The following is an 18,503-nucleotide window of genomic DNA, read 5'->3' as shown; positions in this document are numbered from 1 at the left end:
TCTCTTTGACCTTCTCTAGTTAAAATGAAAATCCTGTAAGTACCGAAGCACAGACACGGAGCGGCCGATCATGCATATGGGGCCAACAGGGAGCCGCAGTGGTTGGTGAGGGGACCCACGTCTTCTCCCAGTTGGGCAGGTCGTGACTACTTGGGGGTACGGGATCTTCGCGAACCAAGTTTTTCTTGTTCTTGAGAATGATCTACAATATGTTTTCTATTCTCGGAGTATGATCTTCTATACTGTTTCTGGGATCTAGAAATCGGAATCGGAAGCAATATGCGAGCCTTAAATCGTAGAAAATTTTTGGAATCAGAAATATTGCTATGGAGAAAAGTCATACAAACAGTTACCGGCCGAGCGGCGGCCGAAAAATTGGGTATCGCGTATATGATGGGGAGTAAACAAAGAGAAAAGAGACCAGACACCAGACACCGAGGACTTCGTTAAGCGTAAACATCCACTCGACCACTGCGTTGAATGGCTTGGGTTTGACCGTTCCTCCTGCCGGCTGCAACCGTGGCCATGTTCCGAATCGCTTTTTTGAAGTCAATCTTGCCATAATCTTCAGGCATGTGCTCGCCACTGTAAATACACAGCACACGCATACCCGGCTTGTAAACCAGTCCGTTCAGCAGCTTAGGTGTAATGAGGAAGTACTGACCACCCCCGCCGCCGCCGATTTCATCCGGCTCGCTCGAGGCACAGGCAATGTCCACGAGACGTCCGTGGACCATGCGCTCGTTACGTGGGTCCATTCCCTGGTTGATCTCGTCAACCACGCGGAAGGGTGAGGCGGACAGCGATTGGAGTGCCATCAGATAGAAGATGGTGCTCACGGCTCGCTCTCCGCCGGACTGGCGATGCGCGTTCAACACAGACAGTGGTATGTTCTGGCGGAAGGCAACATGAATCACGATCGACCAATCTGCAAATTCATTGGGCCCAATGTCTTCTGCTTTACCCAAGGTGACTTGCCCAGCACACCCGATGCGTCGGAAGGAATCCGAGAAAGCATCACTGATCTTTTCGATCAGGGCCTCCAAACGAGGCTCCCAATCCTTGCGTATGTCCTCGATTGCGGTGTTCAGTTCCGTGACCTGAGCCTCGAAGTCGGTAAGCTTAGAGCGCAGCTTCTCAATCGTTCTTTCGCGGTCTTCGAACTCCTTGATCAAGTGGCTACTGCCACCATGAGTGAGCTCGAGGCGGGCCTGTTCGGAACTAATCTCGGCTTCCAGTCGGTCGATATCATGTTCTACAAGTGCATTGACGAACTCTTCCCCGTCGGGATGCTCGCCCACCAGTCTCCTGGCTTGTGTAGCCTTTTGCGACGCCACCTTGGCTTTGGCGGTTGTTTCTTTGAGCTTGCGATTGATGTCCTGCAGCTCTATCCTCTTCTCCTCCATTAATCTCGTACTATCGACATTGCGAGCGCGTAGAGTTTGGAGGTCTGAAGTGGCCTCCAAAAATTGAATCTCAATTTCGACAAGCTCCTCGTGCGCTTGGCGGTACAGTTTGATAGCCTCCTATTTGGTGTCAGATTAAAAAAAAGACAATCGTGCCTGTAGGGTACTTACGGCGTATTGGATAACGGCCTCGGCTTTTTGGATCGCAATCTCATCTTGCTCATTGCGGTATTCACGGACTCTCTCTCGCAAACCATCAAACATGGATGTAATGTTATCAAGCTTGGCTTTTTGTTGGGCTATAGATTGTTAGACATGGCTAGGCGGTAGAATGAAATCAAGAAGGGCACCATACAGATTCTTTCTGGGATTGCGCGATACTGAGTATATGCGGTCTGTTTTACCTCCTTCTCCTGCTCAATTTCTTTCTGTAGAATAAGTTAGCAAAAAGATGCAAATTCGGGGAAATCCGCAGGATTACCGTATCTCGAAGTATCTGATCTATATCCTCCTTTATCCTCAACCCACGGCTCTCTTCGGATTTGACTTGCTGTTTCAGGTCTTCAAATTGTGCCTTCATGCCAGAAATTTGCTCTTCAAGCTGATGTTTCAGAGTCTGGTCCACGGGTTGTGAGGTCCACACTTTCGCTTGTTCGACATGTCGAACCCGAGTTGATTTCGCATCGGGTCCATACTCCCTACGCCGAGCGACTTGAAAAGAGTTTTTTCCAGAAACCCAAGAGCTCAAAGTTCCATTTTCTAGACGATTGAACTCCTCATCGGTATTATCACGGAGCCCAATGGGAAGAGCATGAAGATTTTTCTCGCTGCATAACATGGCGATAACGGGGTCAGGCCCGGCAAGGAAGTCCTTGGCCCAACCATCAAATCCCCCTAATCGCCGAAGCTGGTCGTTCGGCATGGGGGCCGTGAATCTATCCAGGGGTATCGAGCAGGTCTTGATGGTGATGTCGTGGAGCCTCATCTCTCCGTTAAGCTGCCTCTGCAAGGTCCGGAAATCCCCCGGTGTCTGGGTGGTAAAGGAGACAAAGTCGGTCTTCTGGAATATAGATTCGACGGCATCGGCAAACTTGGAGTCCGTAACTGAGCACGTCACAATCGGGGGACCATACACTTCTTTTTCAAACTTGTCTTGGTTTTCAAGGATCCACTTGTATGCTTTGAACGAATCTGGAGATGCCCTCTCGAGCTTGTTTTCCTGCTGACCGGCCGCTGAGTCCAAGTTTTTCAGCCGAAGTTCGGCCTCTTGAACGCTCGTCATCAATCTTCGGCCCTCGGCAACCATGGGATCACGTCTCTCTTTGATCTCTCCGGCTTTGGTTTCAAGCTCGCGCTTCTGCAGCCGTTTTTCTCTCTGATGTGATTGTGAGCAAGTTTGTTTTAACACGGAATATTCAAGTGTTTCTTACCAGAGCCTCGTTGAAGGATTCCGGATCAAACCTCACATCTTCCTGCAATTGGCGCTCAAGTTTATTGATGGTTTGCTGGGCCTTGGTTGCTTCAGCCTTTTGACTTTGACTACTCTTCCGCTCAGCCTCGATTCGGCCGTCTAGATCTTTGATTTTGACATCAAAATCATCGATCTTTTTCCCGCATTCGGTTGTGACAGCAGACGCGTGATCAAGAGCATCCTTCCGGTCATCCTTGACACCGTTCAACTGCGCGATATAATCTTCTTTGGCCTCTGCCGCACGGAGGATAGGGGCGTTATCTGCTTTAATCTGTTCGTATTCCTTGTTGAGTTCAACTTTGGTCTCCCTCATAGCCTTCACGGCCTCGTAGTGTTCCCTGTACTCCACTATCGGTCGACAAAGCTCGAGAAGCTCGATTTTTCGCTTGATTTCAGCTCGTTCGCGCATTTTTTCGACATCCGCTCTTTGCATTTCTTGGCGATTTTCAAGATTTGTTAAAGTGTCTTTGTCGCCACTGTTGTCAACCTCAAGTTTCTTCTGCTGGCTCCTTAAGTCTTTCAACGCTTTGTGCCAGTCCAGCATTTCCGGGCCAGCGGCTGCTCTCTGCGTGGAATGGAGAAGCTCAACTGGGGATAGTGCAGCAAACTCGGCCACTTTGTCTTGAGGTAGAAACTGGCACAAATTGTCGACTTGGATGGCAAAAGATTGAGCTAGTTTCAAAACCTCTTTCATGGAAGCGGGCTGGCCATCGAGTAAGAAAGAGCTCTTGTTTCCATCTCGTTTGATCGTTCGTTGAATGACAGGATTGCGGCGACACTTCGGTGGCCCACAGAGTTCGATCTCAATGATGGCCTCTTTGCTGCCATGTTTAACAAACTCGCCCAGGTCTTTGGCGCGTCCCAAGTGCTATACAATAAATTCGTCAGTGGACCGTGCAAATGCAAAACTGCACAGTATCAAAGTTATTGTTCTTACCTGTGGTCCCCATCCAAGGCCCAGACATATAGCACAAACCAGTGTGCTTTTTCCTGTTCCATTAGGGCCAATGACCATGTTCAGCTTTGGGCCAGGGAAGAACTCCGCTGACGTGTAGGTGACGAAATTCTTCACCTTGATGCGTACGATCGCGCCCGGCTTATAGCCACCGGGGCCAAGGCCAGCGTGGAGTGTAACCTGCGGAGGGTTGGCAATCACATCTGAAGCACCAGATCCGGTGCTTTCGGCGTCGCTTTGGGCTTCATAGTTTTTTTCTTCGTCTTCACTCTCATCAATTTGATCGTCCCCGCTTTCATCTTCGTCATCTTCTTCTCCAGTCACCTCAGCTTCGCTATCGGCGGGGTCTAGGCGGGGGCGTTTGGGACTTGATGCTTGAGAGAGAAGAGTGGACTCAGTATCATCGTCATCTTCGCTGCGCGGTCGGCGACGGGATAAAATGGGTGATGCCATGATGGACCCTCGAATAGTTGTTAAGGGAACTTCATGGGCTGTCAGAGAAATTCGCTTTGTCAAAATGTTCTTTGTTCAGATCAAACGCGAACGAAACGCGTGCGCGCCATCAATACTAAGTCTGGTTTGGGTAGGCGGTGAGAGATTACACATAGCAAATTGATTGCGACCAGATAGATAGCTTTGTCTTGTATAACACTCACACTATGCCACCGAATGTAAAAAGAGTGATACTGACCACTGCTGTGGTCTCTATTACTATTACAGGCACTCTCTATGGTGCTGGGTTGAAGACCAATCAAGAAATTGCCGAGGTATGAGCCAGTCTATCCGGACCGAAGCTATGCAATGGCATTGGTATTTGATCTCGATTTATGTCTAACCGGGGTTTTTTCACTTAGACGAAACAGCAACGTCAGCAGTCGACCCTCGATGAACAGCTCAAAGCTCTTCAAGGAATGCGCTCAAACTTAGTTGCGCGGAGAGGCATACTCGAGAACCAGATAAAAGACCTGGATACAAGGGTGTTAGAAAAGCAACAGAAAGGCCTCAATGGCGAAGACAAAGAACATCCAGGCGGTCGATGAAGCAGAATTTTCTGGCATCACTGTCAAATGGCGCAGCGCCATCACGATTACCGTTTATCGCAAATCAGCAGGAAAAACCCAAGCGCAACGGAAGTTGCCGGTTTAGTCCTCCCCCAAAGGATAACATCTCAAATACTCCTTTGGCTTTCACTACCACCTGAAACCTATTTCTTCCAAAGCTCTCCAAGCGACGGACTTTACACATAGCCAGCTGCACTTGAAATCGACACACGTTACCCATCAGTCGCACCTAACAACCGCCGACTCCGAGGCCCCAGGACTTTGAGCTTATGGTGACCCATGAACAAGTCTATTGGTATTTGATAGGTTATTCCGATTAGACAATCGGCCCAAACATGTACATCATCTAACAATCTGTATATTGTTGTCTTTCTATCAAAAATGTATATTTAAAATATGTGTATGTCCAGTGGATATGTTCTTATCCCATTTTCATGCAGATATAACCATAAAAGTGCCTTCTCGTCGCAAAAAGATGCTGATTGACAAATCCAGAATGTTTAAGCCTCGAGGTTGAGCCTCTCCAACAAATCATCCAGCTTCTCAAGAAGAATCTCATAGTTCATCGCATCTTCTGAGAATTCATCGACGACAAGTGCGCCATCCAGAGCTCGAATTTCTGGAACATTCCTTTGCGGCTGCTGGGATTGAGGAGCTGCAGTCTCTTTGGAAAGTTTGAGAGCCTCAACGTCCTCTGTTAGTTGTGCAACATCTCCCGGTTGTCCATCTGGATCAAGATCTGAATCGACGTCTTCCGGTTGCACAGTTTCTTCCATCATCTCATCGAGGCCTGCTTCGTCAAACCTCAATCTAAAGCGCTCTCCAAGATAGAAGCGAATATCATCCAGCATTTCAATGGAATCGGTCTCCTGTCTCGCCTTGATGCGAGATGCCGATTCCTGAATCAACTCTGCGAATTCCGGTGTGTCGATGTGAGCTTCCAGGCGATATGCTAGATATCGAGCGGCAAATTCTTCTAGTCGCTGCACGCGTGTTAACCATGCAGCTCGGACGATCGAGTAAATATCAATGTCCTCTTCATCTGTTGTACCACGAGTTCTCGCTGCCTCTGCTTGGGACATTCCACCGCTGCCGAGAGTACTGATCACCACAGCTGCTTTTGTCTTCAGTTTCTCGATGAAGAGCATATCTGCCGCAAATAGAACGTCGACGGCGATTTCCAGTGGGAAATCGGCCCTTTCAGTGTACAAGAATGTAAGAATGATCTCCAAAACCTCGGGCGAGCAGTCGACATCGATGGTCGTCAGCTGGTCTTTGACGTAGGCTTCACGGAAAGTAGAGGAGAACATAGTCTGGAAGAACTCAGAGCGCAAAAGCATTGCTCTGTGGCAGGGGAAGAGGGTTGATTTCGGCCCTTCGGCGGATGCACCATTGCTGGCAATGTTCTCCTCTTCCTCGGGGAGTTCATCGGCCCTTAGAACAACGTCGGCGAATATCGGATTCGTTCGACTCCATTTAATATCGTTCACCTTCAAGGTTTCCACCACTATCTTATTTCCAATAACGTTCTCCTGGAACCATGTTTCCATCTGATCCCGACCCTTGGAGATTTCGTCATTTCTTCTTTGTCGGGCCCGTCTCCTATCTCCGCTGTCAAGGATACTGTCTAAAAGACTGGGAATTTCCAGGTGCTTGGAGATTTTATCAACTCCTGCGAAGGTCTCAGATTCGGTAAACCCTGTCCCTGGTCCGCTCCTTAAGTCCCGCGGAGCTTCTCCAAGGTATAGATATTTGACTGCCGCACCAAATGCTTCTGGTGGAGTGGTGCTGGGGAGCTTCCATGTTGCAGATTCTGGTGCCGCTGCTAGCTTGGCTTTGAAGTATGGGGAGCGGGCCGCCAGGATGAATTTGTGGAGGTGGAGCGATTCCTCGGATGCAGTCACAACGATATCGGCTGTTACTGGTGATTCCCGGGTTAGAAGGGAAGTTATATGTGCAGCCAATGGTTGCAAGGGGTCTGTGGACTTTGAATAGTCATATTCGAGGAGGAGGTTTCGTATCCGATCATTCAGGGCATTATAGAGACATCTAAGGAAAGCCCATTGTTAACCCTACTCGTTCTATAGAAGAGGGAACGCAAGATACCTTTCACCTTGGAAAGTGTCTCGTTCACAGAGCGCACCAGACTCGAGAAGCAATTGCGCGGTTTCATAGTGACCGCACAGACTCGCCTTTCAGGTGGTTATTATATGTTGTGTAAGGGCTTGACACCTAACCGCTCCTTAGAGCTTATAATGTACTTACAAGAATCAATGGAGTGTAATCATAAGGATCACGAGCATTGACATTAACGCCTTCAGTGATTTTTTCCTGACAGACTACCAGATCACCCTGACGACATGCATTGCATAGTTCCTGAAAAGGCTCACTAAGATCCAATGGGTTGTCATCCTTGATAGTACCCTCCTTAATCAACTTTTTCTCGTTGATTAAGCTGATTTCCAGCTGATCCTTGCGCAAAATCGTCGGTTCATCCGCCATAACGCAGGTTGTCGGTTCCAGCTGGAAGTGGGATATGAGAACAAACGGCGGGGACGGAAATCTGCTTATCGATAAGGATCACGTGTCCAGATGTCGAGAAGTATAGACGACCGCTCTCATGACTATGGAGTAGATATAGTACATTACAATAAAATTAACTACAAATTACTTAGAATTATCATCTAACTCAGTTCAAAGGTGTAATTATCATAAATTTCGACCAAGATCAAAATTTATAACAGCAATCAAGCAAACGTCACTCGGATTCTGCCGTCTTACCGTTTGATCGACCCCACCGCCTTCCCCGCCCAGTAAAGCGCCATTATCGCGGTTGCATAGCAACGGCCCAAACACCCATCTTCAATTCAATTCATATTGCCTTAGTATTCCTTTCAATCTTCAATTCCTCAATTCTTCAGCTTTTTCGTTACTAACACAGGATTTTGTCTTTTTTTCGTTCTTTCATTCCGTTCATGCATCATTGACTCTTCTATTCTGTTGCTCTCTGTCGTCTTGCACTTTACAATCTATAGCCATGGCGATTGCTTTGGCTGAAGCCGACAAGTATGAGATCTTGGACAAGATTGGTAAGTCCACCCTCGTTAGTGTTGAATTATCATTTTTTTCGTTTGAAACTAATTACACATATTTGTTTAGGTTGCGGTTCCTTCGGAATCATTCGCAAAGTCAAGCGCAAGACTGATGGATTCGTAAGTGTGATTCATTGGCGTCACGTACCCTTTAACTAACCCTCAATCTTTGAAGATCCTATGCCGCAAAGAGATCAACTACATTAAAATGTCCCAAAAGGAGCGCGAGCAGCTCACGGCCGAATTCAACATCCTAAGTTCCCTTCGCCATCCCAACATTGTCGCATATTACCATCGGGAACACCTTAAGGCGAGCCAGGATCTGTATCTCTACATGGAGTACTGTGGCGGTGGAGATTTGGGTATGGTTATCAAGAACTTAAAGAAGGCAAACAAATATGCCGAAGAGGAGTTTGTTTGGCGCATTTTGTCTCAGCTCATAACTGCTTTGTTCCGGTGTCACTATGGCTCTGATCCCGCTGAGGTCGGATCAAACATTTTGGGCCCGGCTCCGAAGCCCTCCGGTCTCAAGGGCAAGCAGGGACAAGTCACAATTCTGCACCGCGACTTGAAGCCCGAAAACATCTTTCTGGGCAGCGACAACACCGTCAAGCTTGGAGATTTCGGCCTCTCCAAACAGATGCAATCACACGATTTCGCATCCACTTACGTTGGAACACCGTTCTACATGTCGCCAGAGATCTGTGCCGCTGAGAAATACACCCTACGCTCCGATATTTGGGCGGTCGGGTGTATCATGTATGAGCTCTGCCAAAAAGAGCCCCCTTTCAACGCCCGTACCCACATCCAACTAGTCCAGAAAATCCGCGAGGGCAAGTTCGCCCCCTTGCCTGATTATTACTCGCCTGAGCTCAAGAATGTTATTGGAAGCTGTTTACGAGTCAATCCTGACCATCGTCCTGACACCGCCAATTTGATTAACCTCCCTATCATCCGCTTGATGCGCAAGGAGAAGGAAGTCGTCGACCTCGGTAAGACTTTGCGCCGACGTGAGGAGGTCGCGGTTCAGAAAGTTCGAGAAATGGAACAATGTCTAGCCCAGAGAGAGTCCGAAAAAACGCAGATGAAAGCGGAGATTGAAAACACCGTCCGTAGGGAGTGGGAAGTCAAAGCGCGCTTGGAGATCGACCGCCAGGTGCAGAGCGAGCTCGACCGGCTCCGCAAGAGATTCGAGTCTGAAGTTCAAGACCGAGTTGCCATCGAGGTCAAGAAATACAAGCACTCCTCAAGCGCAAATAACTCGCGAGACGATGTATTCCGTACCAGCACCCAAAATTCCGGAACATCTCGTTCGAGCAACCAAGGATGGCGATCATCTCGATCCTCGGCCAACATGACCGATGACACCGACACCACTCCGTCTTCAACTGCAGATGTCAGCCAGCTTTCACTTGGATCTCCTCCTTCCAATAAGCGGAAACAACCTAAGAAGGAGACTCGGACTCCATTCTGCCGTTCAAAGACCGTCGTGGACTCACCTGTGGATGTTCAAATGGCGGAGCCCTCCCCAATCTCTATTGCTTCACTTTCATTGTCCCCACGCCGTACTTCCGGCCAAGGAGGTGCCCGCAACATCTTCGCAGAGGCTGAGCGAAACAAAGCCAAGTGGGAGCCTACCCTTGCCTACTCGGACGATGAAGACGATACCCCGGACTTGCCTTCACCAACTCGCCCCAAGGTGAAACCTGATCCATTAAAGGCGCCCCGCCGACCCCTGCTGCGCCAAAATACCGCCGCATTCATGCAGAAGCTCAGCACCCAACCTTCACTGTTTCCTTCAGGCTCGGCTGGAACTCGCCTGCCCCAGTCAACCAACCCATCTGCCTCCCAGGCGGACGAGAGCAGTCTGACCGACAGCAGAGCGAAGTCTCCTCACCGCCGTCTTACTAAAATCCCCTCATCTGCAAACCTCGCTGCCGATGCCGGTGGCTCACCAACCCGCAAGGGTACTTCCAAGCAACAGCAGCCTCCTCCTAAGGTTGGCGGCGGCGGCGAAGAGATGTTCAAGGCTGTCATGCAGCGTAACATGGGTGGACGTACTCTCGTTGAACTCGCTCAGGCGAGAGCTGGCGGTCGTCCAATGGACGAAGTCAAGCGCTGTGCTAGTGATTCCCGCGCTACTGGCCCTACCATGAGCATGAAGTGCTCTGAGCGTGATCCCCCTGCTATCTGGAATCCGGAACTGGACGAAATGCCCAGTCCTTTCCTTGCTCGCGGCAAGAAGGTTATTCGCAATCTGCGTTAATCTTTCCATTATATTTGCATTTACCCGGCTTTCGGTGTTCTTTTCATGTTTGATCTTGGTGTTCTGGATCTCTGGAGAGATGGAGTTTGGATGGAGGATACTGCTGTTTTTGTTTTCTTTTCGATTTGGTTGTCTTGGTTTTTGCGAAAACCCCCAAATTCCCTCTCGTCTCTCGTTTTCTAGGTCTCTTTTTTTCGCTTCTTGCGCATACCTTCCCCCTACGTCGCGGAGTTGGCTTCTAATGTTGCGTTTTGGGTGCATCCTTGTCACCACGCAAGACTCGGAGTTTGATACACTTGCTCATTGGCTTTGCCTTCGTTGGCTACCCACTTGCCGACCCGACTTGACACTTTACTACTTCTCTTTTGTTCTCATGCCGTTACGCCCTTTCCTTCCATGAAGGAGACGATTGGATTCTTTGTACATTTATTTGCATTAGCCATGCACTTACTCTTGATTTCGTGCTCTCCTTCGTTTCTGAGGACCGTTAATTCCTTGTCCATCGTATCCCTTTCCTGCGCAAATGCGTTGCTTCTCTGCTATGTCGGATTATCTCTGCTGGGCCTCTGATTTTGGGCCCTTCGCCTGCCCTCGTTTGGTTAATGTCTCCTCGGCTTGACTTTGTTGCCATCTTTTCTTGGTGTTTTCAGACTATGGCTGAGGGGTTATGGCGCTGCAAGTGTTGTTGGTTGTACATACCTATTCACAGGATTCGTTCAAGTTTTAGTTTTTCTAAGTTCTTGAAGAGCGTCAAATTGTCCCTCATGGTTTCAAAGCTCCGGGTTTGTGAGATTGAAATCCACTGACTGTAGCCTCCGTATGTTTTTTGTGCTTGGCTTTTAGTTATATCTACATATGTACTTAAAGGCTCGTAAAGCAGACAGACATCATCGTCATTCATGGGACGTTTTATTTATTTAGAAAGCCAGGCACTAAGCCCATGCCTGTTCGTCCTCGACCTCTTCCATTTGAACAGACCGAAGCTCCTTGTTGAACCGCGCTTCCTCCTCCTCTAATGAGTGCTCACCAGTCTGTGCCTCCGGCCCAGCATTATACCCAGCCTTTTCAAGTCTATCCATCTCCTCTGGCTCCAAAAGTTTCCCTTGCCCCCTAATGGACTGCTGCTTCATCCTGACGGCAGCCGGGATAAACTTACTCGTAGCCTCCTGCCGTAGATCTCGAATTTCCGGCTTAGCCTCATAGACAGTTCTAGCCTCCACCACAGGTGTCGGCCGCGCCGGCAATGGATGGGGTCCACTGCGCTGCGCGCTATTCGGCGCCTGTCCCCGTCGGCGCTGGTTCTGGCGCGGGATGGGCGGTGGCGTATCCCGCGGCATGGGTATGCGCCGCACCTCGTCGTCTGTGTCACTGCTGTCACTATCGCGAGGCATCCGCGTTTCGTCCGAGCCCCGTTGTCGCTTCCCCAATACGTTATCGGCCCTTCTGCCGCCCTGACCTTGGTGGCCGCCCCGGCCCTGGTCGAACCGGGGTGCTTTCTCGCCAAGGGCTTCACGCGCCTTCAGAACGCCACGAAGATCCTTCTCGAGCGCTTCAAGGATCTCCTTGTCGCGGGGCCGAAGCTTTTGTCCCGATTCTTCTACTGCTTTGAGGTCGTTGATCTGTCGCTGAATTCGGTCGGGGTTGCGACGGGCGAGTTTTTCGTTTCTGCGGGCTAGCGCTTCGGCCTTGCCTTTCTTCAGCTCTTTCTGTTTATCTAGCTTCCGCTGTGCGGCGGCAGGGTTGACCGAGCGCTCTTTGTCCTTGGCCATTGTGGCGGTGTGATGGTTGGTTGGTGTGCGTGCGGCCCGGAGTTGGTGGTATGGAAGCTAAGCTGCGGAAGCCTGGAGCGCCTCGAACTTTTGTCGAATCAACTGTTCGGGTTGCAGGTTGGGTATCTGTACAAAGGTCTGGGCTCTGTGGGTGTCGCACGTGAGGGACAAGATTGAAATCAAAGCAAGGTGCAGATTTGGAGAGGCAATGGGGATGGCTCCGACTGGTTCGCGAGATTGACAGGTGATCAATGCGTTCCTCAATCGCGTCAAGGTCGGGCCGTCAGGTCGAGATTGCACGAATTTGGTAGGGTGATTGGGTGTGATTGAAAGTCTTGAAAGTGATTCAGCCTCAACTTAGGCGAAGAAAATTGGGTATTGCAAAGGTTAGGTAGATATATGTATGGAGAGAGATGAGGTTGAAGTTGAAATTTAGGAAAGTTAGAGCGGAGTGGAGAGAGAGCTAGCTACCCATGGTTCGACATCTATAGATCGACTTCACTCCTTACAACATACACCTGGGCATATGTACATGTTTACATATATAACACTACATATATATCTATGCACATATATTTATATTAGTAAATATCTTAATGTCAATTTGAATGATCGCAATGCATATCCTGCTTTGAATATGCAGAGCCTCTTTTCCTTCAAACTCCTCCATCGAGAGAGGTGCAGAGCCCAGCATATTTAGCCTGACCCGCACAATATAAATCATATCAAATAAGTTAACAAAACTCCCTTATAAATCCTCTAGGAAATCCCCTGAAAAATTATATATAAACAAGGTAATTAATATTGCTTTTTTTTCTCTTTCAAATACCCTATCTTAAAAGCCCCCTCTTTATGGAGGTCCGAGGTATCATATTTCCGCCTGAGCCTGTGCTCTAGGAAACTTGACAGAGAGGATATAAATTAAAGAAATCCCACTAGGAGTTTAACTGCATTTCCCTGGAGCCGCGCGCTGTTTAGTTACCGCCGGATTCTCAGCGGCTCACCAACTGTCTCCGCCTCTTTTCCCTTTTTTCGTAATTTCTCTTCAATGAGGGAAAAACGAAGCTCCCCCCTCTTCAATCATTAGTCGCATATCCTCGGCGCACCGTTTCCATCTCTGCATCTACCATCCTCCATCATGACCTGTGGTCCGTTCGGTCTCACATCGAGTTTGATCGGAGCTTCATAGACTGTCGCGGTCGGAGCATGTCTCTGCCGGGACCAAATGTCCGCAGCCTCGATTCCCGACACTTCGCTGGGCCTTACCTCCTCCGAGATCCAGATCCTCCGACAACAGCAGCAGATTGCCCTGCAGGGCGGCCATGCCGGCAATGGGGTCACCCGGGGCAGAGGAGCAGGGACAACCAGCAACTCCAGCTCTCGCGCTACCAGTGCCGCCAGCAGCCAGGGCCGTCTGCTGCTGGACCCTATGAGCCTACGCGCACTATCGCACCAGCTCGATGGGCTCCAGGCGCAAATACACCACCGCATCGAATATGTATGTTTGCCTGCGCTCTCTTGACCGCATATATATATATATATATATATCTAAATGTGCTTCCCCTCCTCGATTTCGAGTATTAACATGAAACGTTCGCACCAGCTCGAGGACCAAATGCAGCGCTCTATCGCAAATACCTATGACCGTGCGGGAAACGTCATCCGCAATGCCGATGCCGAAATTGCCCGCACCCGCGAGATTCTGGCCTCCATCGACGATTTGGATAATGAGTTGGCAAAGATCTCTCATATTCGCGATATCGTCAAGGGATTTCGTGGCCGAATCGAGAATATAGATCATCGCATAGATCAGAGTTCTCGCCGCCGACGATGATACCATACCACATCTCCCTCCATATAATCCCCCTCCCCCCAGTACCCACACTCTACACATCCCGAAAGATCATACAATTATGCCAGCTCCTTACTTTCTTCGCCTCTCACCTTTACTCGACCACTGGATGGTCCAACCAATACACCTCTATACCCTCGTCCTCACAAAACCCAGATCCCATATCAAAGCCGACAGAACAGAACAGAACAAAAAGAAACAAAAAACTATATAACGAACATGTCCTCGCGGACTCTTTTGAATGTGTGCAAGTCGCCACGTTCACATACGGTACATTTCATTTACTTGCGTTATCTGGGCAATGAAACAATTGGTGGAAAGAACTGCATGCCTCGCGGCGCTATTGAGGTAGCACTCATATGGAAGAGCATAGTGCCTGATAGTATTGCAGTATATTGATCGGCGCCGGAGTTGGACCGGCGCAGCTTGGGACACTTGTGTCCCACCCGGTGCTGGAATCCATAAGATTTGATGACTTTCATGAAGGACTTTAATGTGATTCTGAGCGAATAAACGCGATCTATGTGTTTTGCTTGATTTGATATTTCTGTTGTTTTACTTCGTTTCGATTCCCCTCTCCGCATGTTGCGTGTACATTGCTCTGGGCTTTTCTTTTCAGCGTTGATGTTGGCCCATGCCCAGGTGGTCATTGCAAAAATGATCATGCAAGGCCTGCCGTGTTATGCAGTATCATTCGGGATAGTTTCTCCAATCCAATCTTGCTTTTCCTGATCTCGAATATCTCATAATGACATCAATATCAATATTTGAGATTTCAAGCCCATATTTACCGACCGATTGTAGGTTGGGTTGCGCTACCCATGAGCCTCGAAGCTTTGCTTCGGCAGTTGCTCGCGGGTTTGATAGGAGAACTGCCCCATAGTAGAGCTCGTTGGCAGGTTGCCATGGAGGCTACTTGAGAGTATTTTCAGGATGGAACCTCAGAGCACCAGGTGGGGCGATTTCGGAGTCACCAGACTCATTGTGTGCTGCGCAGGATATGAGACGTTGCCTGGGGTTTTAGAGCAGAATGTAGGATATAAATAGACGTGCTCAACCTTCGAGGATAATCTGATTGGTCGAATCAAGCTCCTGGTGAGGGGTTTACAGTTGACGCATGCTGGTCATTGACACCTTCCCCTTTCAACGCCGCCGATGAAGAGTCCACTCTTGGGTCATTCTGCGACAAAGCGGCCTCCTTTTCCTGACGACGCTGTACAAGCTTCTTTGCACGTTTATCCGTCTGCGGAAATCGCTTCTCAGTGCCGCAAGCGAGGCAACGGACAATCAATACATCGGCCCATGGTTTCTTGCCGCCGCGACTCTCGTTCCGGGTCTCATGTGAGCAGGTCACCCCAGGAGTAAGAATTATAGCACAGCGCTTGCACAATGATCTCTTCAAAGTGACGGGCAACCGAATCTGGGTCTTCATTGCGACATCGCGCAAATGCGATACGCACACTCTTGAAAGATTGCCCAATGGTTCTTTGGCGTTATTTCGGTCCATCGGAGGAGCCCGCTGTTGGGGCTCTGGCTTTTGACGAATGTCATTTGAGCACGCTTGGACATATGCCAATTTGTCGTTGGGTGCTTCATGAGCTGCTTGAGTTACATTATGACTCTTTTGCTCTGTGGATTTGCCCTGCAGATAGGCAGCAGCTTGGTGCAGGTAGTTCAGACGGGCTCGAATATGGCTCAAGGTATTTTTGTTTTCTTTCTTGGCTACTTTTGCTTTTTCTTTTGCTTTTGCCATTTTTAGAGGTTGATATGGATTGTTATTGCGCCCGTGCACCTTTTCACGAAAAGCTCCAGGGCCCCCGAAGTCCTGTTATCGATAAGACAACGTAATAATCAGCCCATCTGCTTTTCCTTTTACCGCCTTCTATCTTCAAAATATTGTCACCTCTCACCGTCATTCAAAGTCCGTTGCTATTGAGATCTCACCGCCTTCCATATTTAACACATCGCTAAGCCCAAAGCGGGCGCGGCTGACAAACGCACGTGACCGCCCACGGGTGGTCGAGCTCAACTCTGCTCCCATCACATCCCTAGCCGCCTACAGACCACTTCTCCCTGCACCTTTGTCTGTCGACCCCGACCTGACACATTCCCACGGTCCCGTCTCTTTCATTGATTTTTTTGTTTCCTCTTCAATTCTCATCTTACCTCAACTATTTCTCCAGCTTTTCATCGACTTATCTCAAAAACTCACCAATTTACATCGCCATGTCTCACGAGGAAGATCTCATCGACTACTCTGACGAGGAGCTGCAAACCACCACAGCCCCCGCCACCACCGCTGCTCCTGCTGCCACCAACGGTGATGCCGACAAGGAAGGCGATTTGACCGTCACCGGTGGTCGCCCCGACAAGAAGGGCAGCTACGTCGGTATCCACTCCACCGGTTTCCGCGACTTCCTGCTTAAGGGCGAACTTCTGCGCGCCATCACCGACTGCGGCTTCGAACATCCATCGGAGGGTTAGTCTACTCATCATTCCCACAAGCGTTCCTCCATTACTCCAAGCTCCAACGTCCGTCCATCCTCCCGGGAAGATTCTTCTGTCGGTATTTGGCAATCAGTCGTGTTTCGAATCTGCAGGCGACATGGGGAGTATTGCTCCTGAAATGGACAATATTTTATCATAATATACACTTCGGTGCTCTGACGCTTTTGCGCAAAGCCCAAGCTTCAGATCCCAGCTCACATCTTTTTGTGAAAGTTGGCGCGGTGGAAGATTGATATCTATCACCTTTGCCTTCTTGAAAGGCGTGCCTCATGTTGTCTGCAGAACAAGACGTCCACCAAATAAAATGGCCCTTATTTGAGAATGACATACGTCATGGTGGTGCGATGGAAGCGGGGCAAGATAACTGCCCTGGCATCGGTTTAGTGCTGTCGGGAGATGGACGGACGTTGCGAGACGAATCGTTCTTTTGCTTTATCTTTCGTCGAACACAATCTAACATCGGCTTCGCCTCTCAACAGTCCAGCAAGTCTGCATTCCAACTGCCATTCTGAACGTCGATGTTCTTTGCCAGGCCAAATCCGGTCTCGGTAAGACCGCTGTCTTCGTTCTGACCACCCTTCACCAATTGGAGCCCGTTCAGGGCGAGTGCCAAATCCTGGTCATGTGCCACACCCGTGAACTTGCCTACCAGATCAAGAATGAGTACGCCCGTTTCTCCAAGTACCTACCCGACGTTAAGACCGCGGTCTTCTACGGTGGAACCCCGATCCAGAAGGATGTCGAGACCCTTTCCAACAAGGACACCTACCCCAACATTGTGGTCGCCACACCCGGTCGTCTGAACGCTCTGGTCCGTGACAAGAAGCTGTCTCTCCGCAACGTGAAGGCCTTCGTCCTCGACGAGTGTGACAAGATGCTTGACCAGATTGGTACGTGCATGCGAAATTCCAGGGTCAAAAGCCCATCTCACTGACACCTCCATTAGACATGCGTCGCGATGTCCAGGAAATTTTCCGAGCCACCCCCGCCGACAAGCAGGTTATGATGTTCAGCGCCACCCTCTCCCAGGAGATCCGCCCCATCTGCAAGAAGTTCATGCGCAACCCGCTGGAGGTCTACGTTGATGACGACACCAAGCTCACTCTTCACGGCTTGCAGCAGTACTACATCAAGCTTAGCGAGCAGGAGAAGAACCGCAAGCTGAACGAGCTCCTGGACAACCTTGAGTTCAACCAGGTCATTATCTTTGTCAAGAGCACCCAGCGTGCCAACGAGCTGGATAAGCTTCTGCGCGAGTGCAACTTCCCCAGTATTGCTGTCCACTCCGGTGTCAGCCAGGAGGAGCGGTAAGTTCAATAGAGTCCTGAATTGGCGTCGCCAGCCTGCTAACTTGCATCTAGTATTAAACGCTACAAGGAGTTCAAGGAGTTCAATAAGCGTATCTGTGTTGCCACTGACGTCTTCGGCCGTGGTATCGATATTGAGCGCATTAACCTCGCTATCAACTACGATCTTCCCGCCGACGCTGATTCCTACCTGCACCGTGTCGGTCGTGCTGGTCGTTTCGGTACCAAGGGTCTCTCTATTTCATTCGTTAGCAACGAGGATGACGAGAAGGTTCTCAAGGAAATCGAGAAGCGCTTCGAGGTTGCCCTTCCGTATGTGCCCCCTTAAAATCACAATTATTTTCCCTCAACGCCAAGCTAATAATACTTACAGCGAGTACCCCGAGGCTGGTGTCGACTCCACCACCTACATGGCTTAGACATGTACCAGTGAAAACTTTGTTGAAATCTCTTTCTTTTATCTCTCTTCCGTTGTTACTGGCGCAATAGCTCGGGTTTTGATGTTTGTTTTGCCGTTGGGCGCTGCCTCTGCCCTCTCGTGGCTTTGAAGTGAGGCGCACTTTCTCCTCTCCATGTATCTGAAAACAGCAATGGAATTAAGAATGGATTAGCCCGCACATTCGCCCATCCGTAACAAGACCTTGCCATCTCGATGTTCCCAATTTTCGGCACCATAGCAAACATCTGTCGGCGGAACACAAGTGGCGACGATCTGACAGAAATATGCACCATCCTGCGCTCGTGTTTTAACCACATGACCCAGCGACCCTGCCAAGTTCCCGACCCAGCAAGGGTGGACAAAAGGTACTCATCTAA

At 49.5% G+C, this 18,503-nt stretch overlaps 8 protein-coding genes across 8 annotated transcripts; 4 read left to right on the top strand and 4 right to left on the bottom strand.

Moving 5' to 3' along the window:
- Positions 1 to 446: 446 nt before the first annotated feature.
- Positions 447 to 4,285, bottom strand: N7529_007510 (DNA repair ATPase SMC5; the record flags this gene model as incomplete). The annotated part of the gene is made up of 6 exons (XM_057243037.1): positions 447 to 1,526; positions 1,578 to 1,705; positions 1,762 to 1,834; positions 1,888 to 2,781; positions 2,837 to 3,745; positions 3,815 to 4,285. The coding sequence occupies 6 exons, from the start codon at positions 4,283 to 4,285 to the stop codon at positions 447 to 449; spliced, it is 3,555 nt and encodes a 1,184-aa protein (XP_057094575.1).
- A 206-nt stretch (positions 4,286 to 4,491) lies between these two features.
- N7529_007509 (uncharacterized protein) lies at positions 4,492 to 4,872 on the top strand (the record flags this gene model as incomplete). The annotated part of the gene is made up of 2 exons (XM_057243036.1): positions 4,492 to 4,599; positions 4,687 to 4,872. The coding sequence occupies 2 exons, from the start codon at positions 4,492 to 4,494 to the stop codon at positions 4,870 to 4,872; spliced, it is 294 nt and encodes a 97-aa protein (XP_057094574.1).
- Positions 4,873 to 5,393: 521 nt separating this feature from the next.
- Positions 5,394 to 7,395, bottom strand: N7529_007508 (ankyrin repeat and BTB/POZ domain protein; the record flags this gene model as incomplete). The annotated part of the gene is made up of 3 exons (XM_057243035.1): positions 5,394 to 6,942; positions 7,000 to 7,085; positions 7,159 to 7,395. 3 exons carry the CDS (start codon positions 7,393 to 7,395, stop codon positions 5,394 to 5,396), a joined length of 1,872 nt encoding a protein of 623 aa, XP_057094573.1.
- A 535-nt stretch (positions 7,396 to 7,930) lies between these two features.
- nimA (serine/threonine protein kinase nimA) lies at positions 7,931 to 10,251 on the top strand (the record flags this gene model as incomplete). Its single annotated transcript, XM_057243034.1, has 3 exons — positions 7,931 to 7,982; positions 8,053 to 8,105; positions 8,161 to 10,251. 3 exons carry the CDS (start codon positions 7,931 to 7,933, stop codon positions 10,249 to 10,251), a joined length of 2,196 nt encoding a protein of 731 aa, XP_057094572.1.
- A 932-nt stretch (positions 10,252 to 11,183) lies between these two features.
- On the bottom strand, positions 11,184 to 12,020 carry N7529_007506 (WW domain binding protein 11; the record flags this gene model as incomplete). The annotated part of the gene is made up of 1 exon (XM_057243033.1): positions 11,184 to 12,020. The coding sequence occupies one exon, from the start codon at positions 12,018 to 12,020 to the stop codon at positions 11,184 to 11,186; it is 837 nt and encodes a 278-aa protein (XP_057094571.1).
- Positions 12,021 to 13,245: 1,225 nt separating this feature from the next.
- On the top strand, positions 13,246 to 13,854 carry N7529_007505 (uncharacterized protein; the record flags this gene model as incomplete). The annotated part of the gene is made up of 2 exons (XM_057243032.1): positions 13,246 to 13,518; positions 13,624 to 13,854. The coding sequence occupies 2 exons, from the start codon at positions 13,246 to 13,248 to the stop codon at positions 13,852 to 13,854; spliced, it is 504 nt and encodes a 167-aa protein (XP_057094570.1).
- Positions 13,855 to 14,956: 1,102 nt separating this feature from the next.
- N7529_007504 (ribonuclease P Rpr2/Rpp21/SNM1 subunit) lies at positions 14,957 to 15,625 on the bottom strand (the record flags this gene model as incomplete). Its single annotated transcript, XM_057243031.1, has 1 exon — positions 14,957 to 15,625. One exon carries the CDS (start codon positions 15,623 to 15,625, stop codon positions 14,957 to 14,959), a length of 669 nt encoding a protein of 222 aa, XP_057094569.1.
- A 473-nt stretch (positions 15,626 to 16,098) lies between these two features.
- Positions 16,099 to 18,106, top strand: N7529_007503 (ATP-dependent RNA helicase SUB2; the record flags this gene model as incomplete). Its single annotated transcript, XM_057243030.1, has 5 exons — positions 16,099 to 16,351; positions 16,860 to 17,270; positions 17,327 to 17,687; positions 17,742 to 17,999; positions 18,061 to 18,106. 5 exons carry the CDS (start codon positions 16,099 to 16,101, stop codon positions 18,104 to 18,106), a joined length of 1,329 nt encoding a protein of 442 aa, XP_057094568.1.
- Between the last annotated feature and the right edge of the window lie 397 nt (positions 18,107 to 18,503).

This window comes from Penicillium soppii (assembly GCF_028829465.1).
Source record: "Penicillium soppii strain IBT 18220 chromosome Unknown utg000006l, whole genome shotgun sequence".
In the NCBI taxonomy this organism is placed as follows: Eukaryota; Fungi; Ascomycota; class Eurotiomycetes; order Eurotiales; family Aspergillaceae; genus Penicillium; species Penicillium soppii.
Note: the sequence above shows the minus strand (reverse complement) of the source record. Positions and strands in the feature narration are given on the sequence as shown.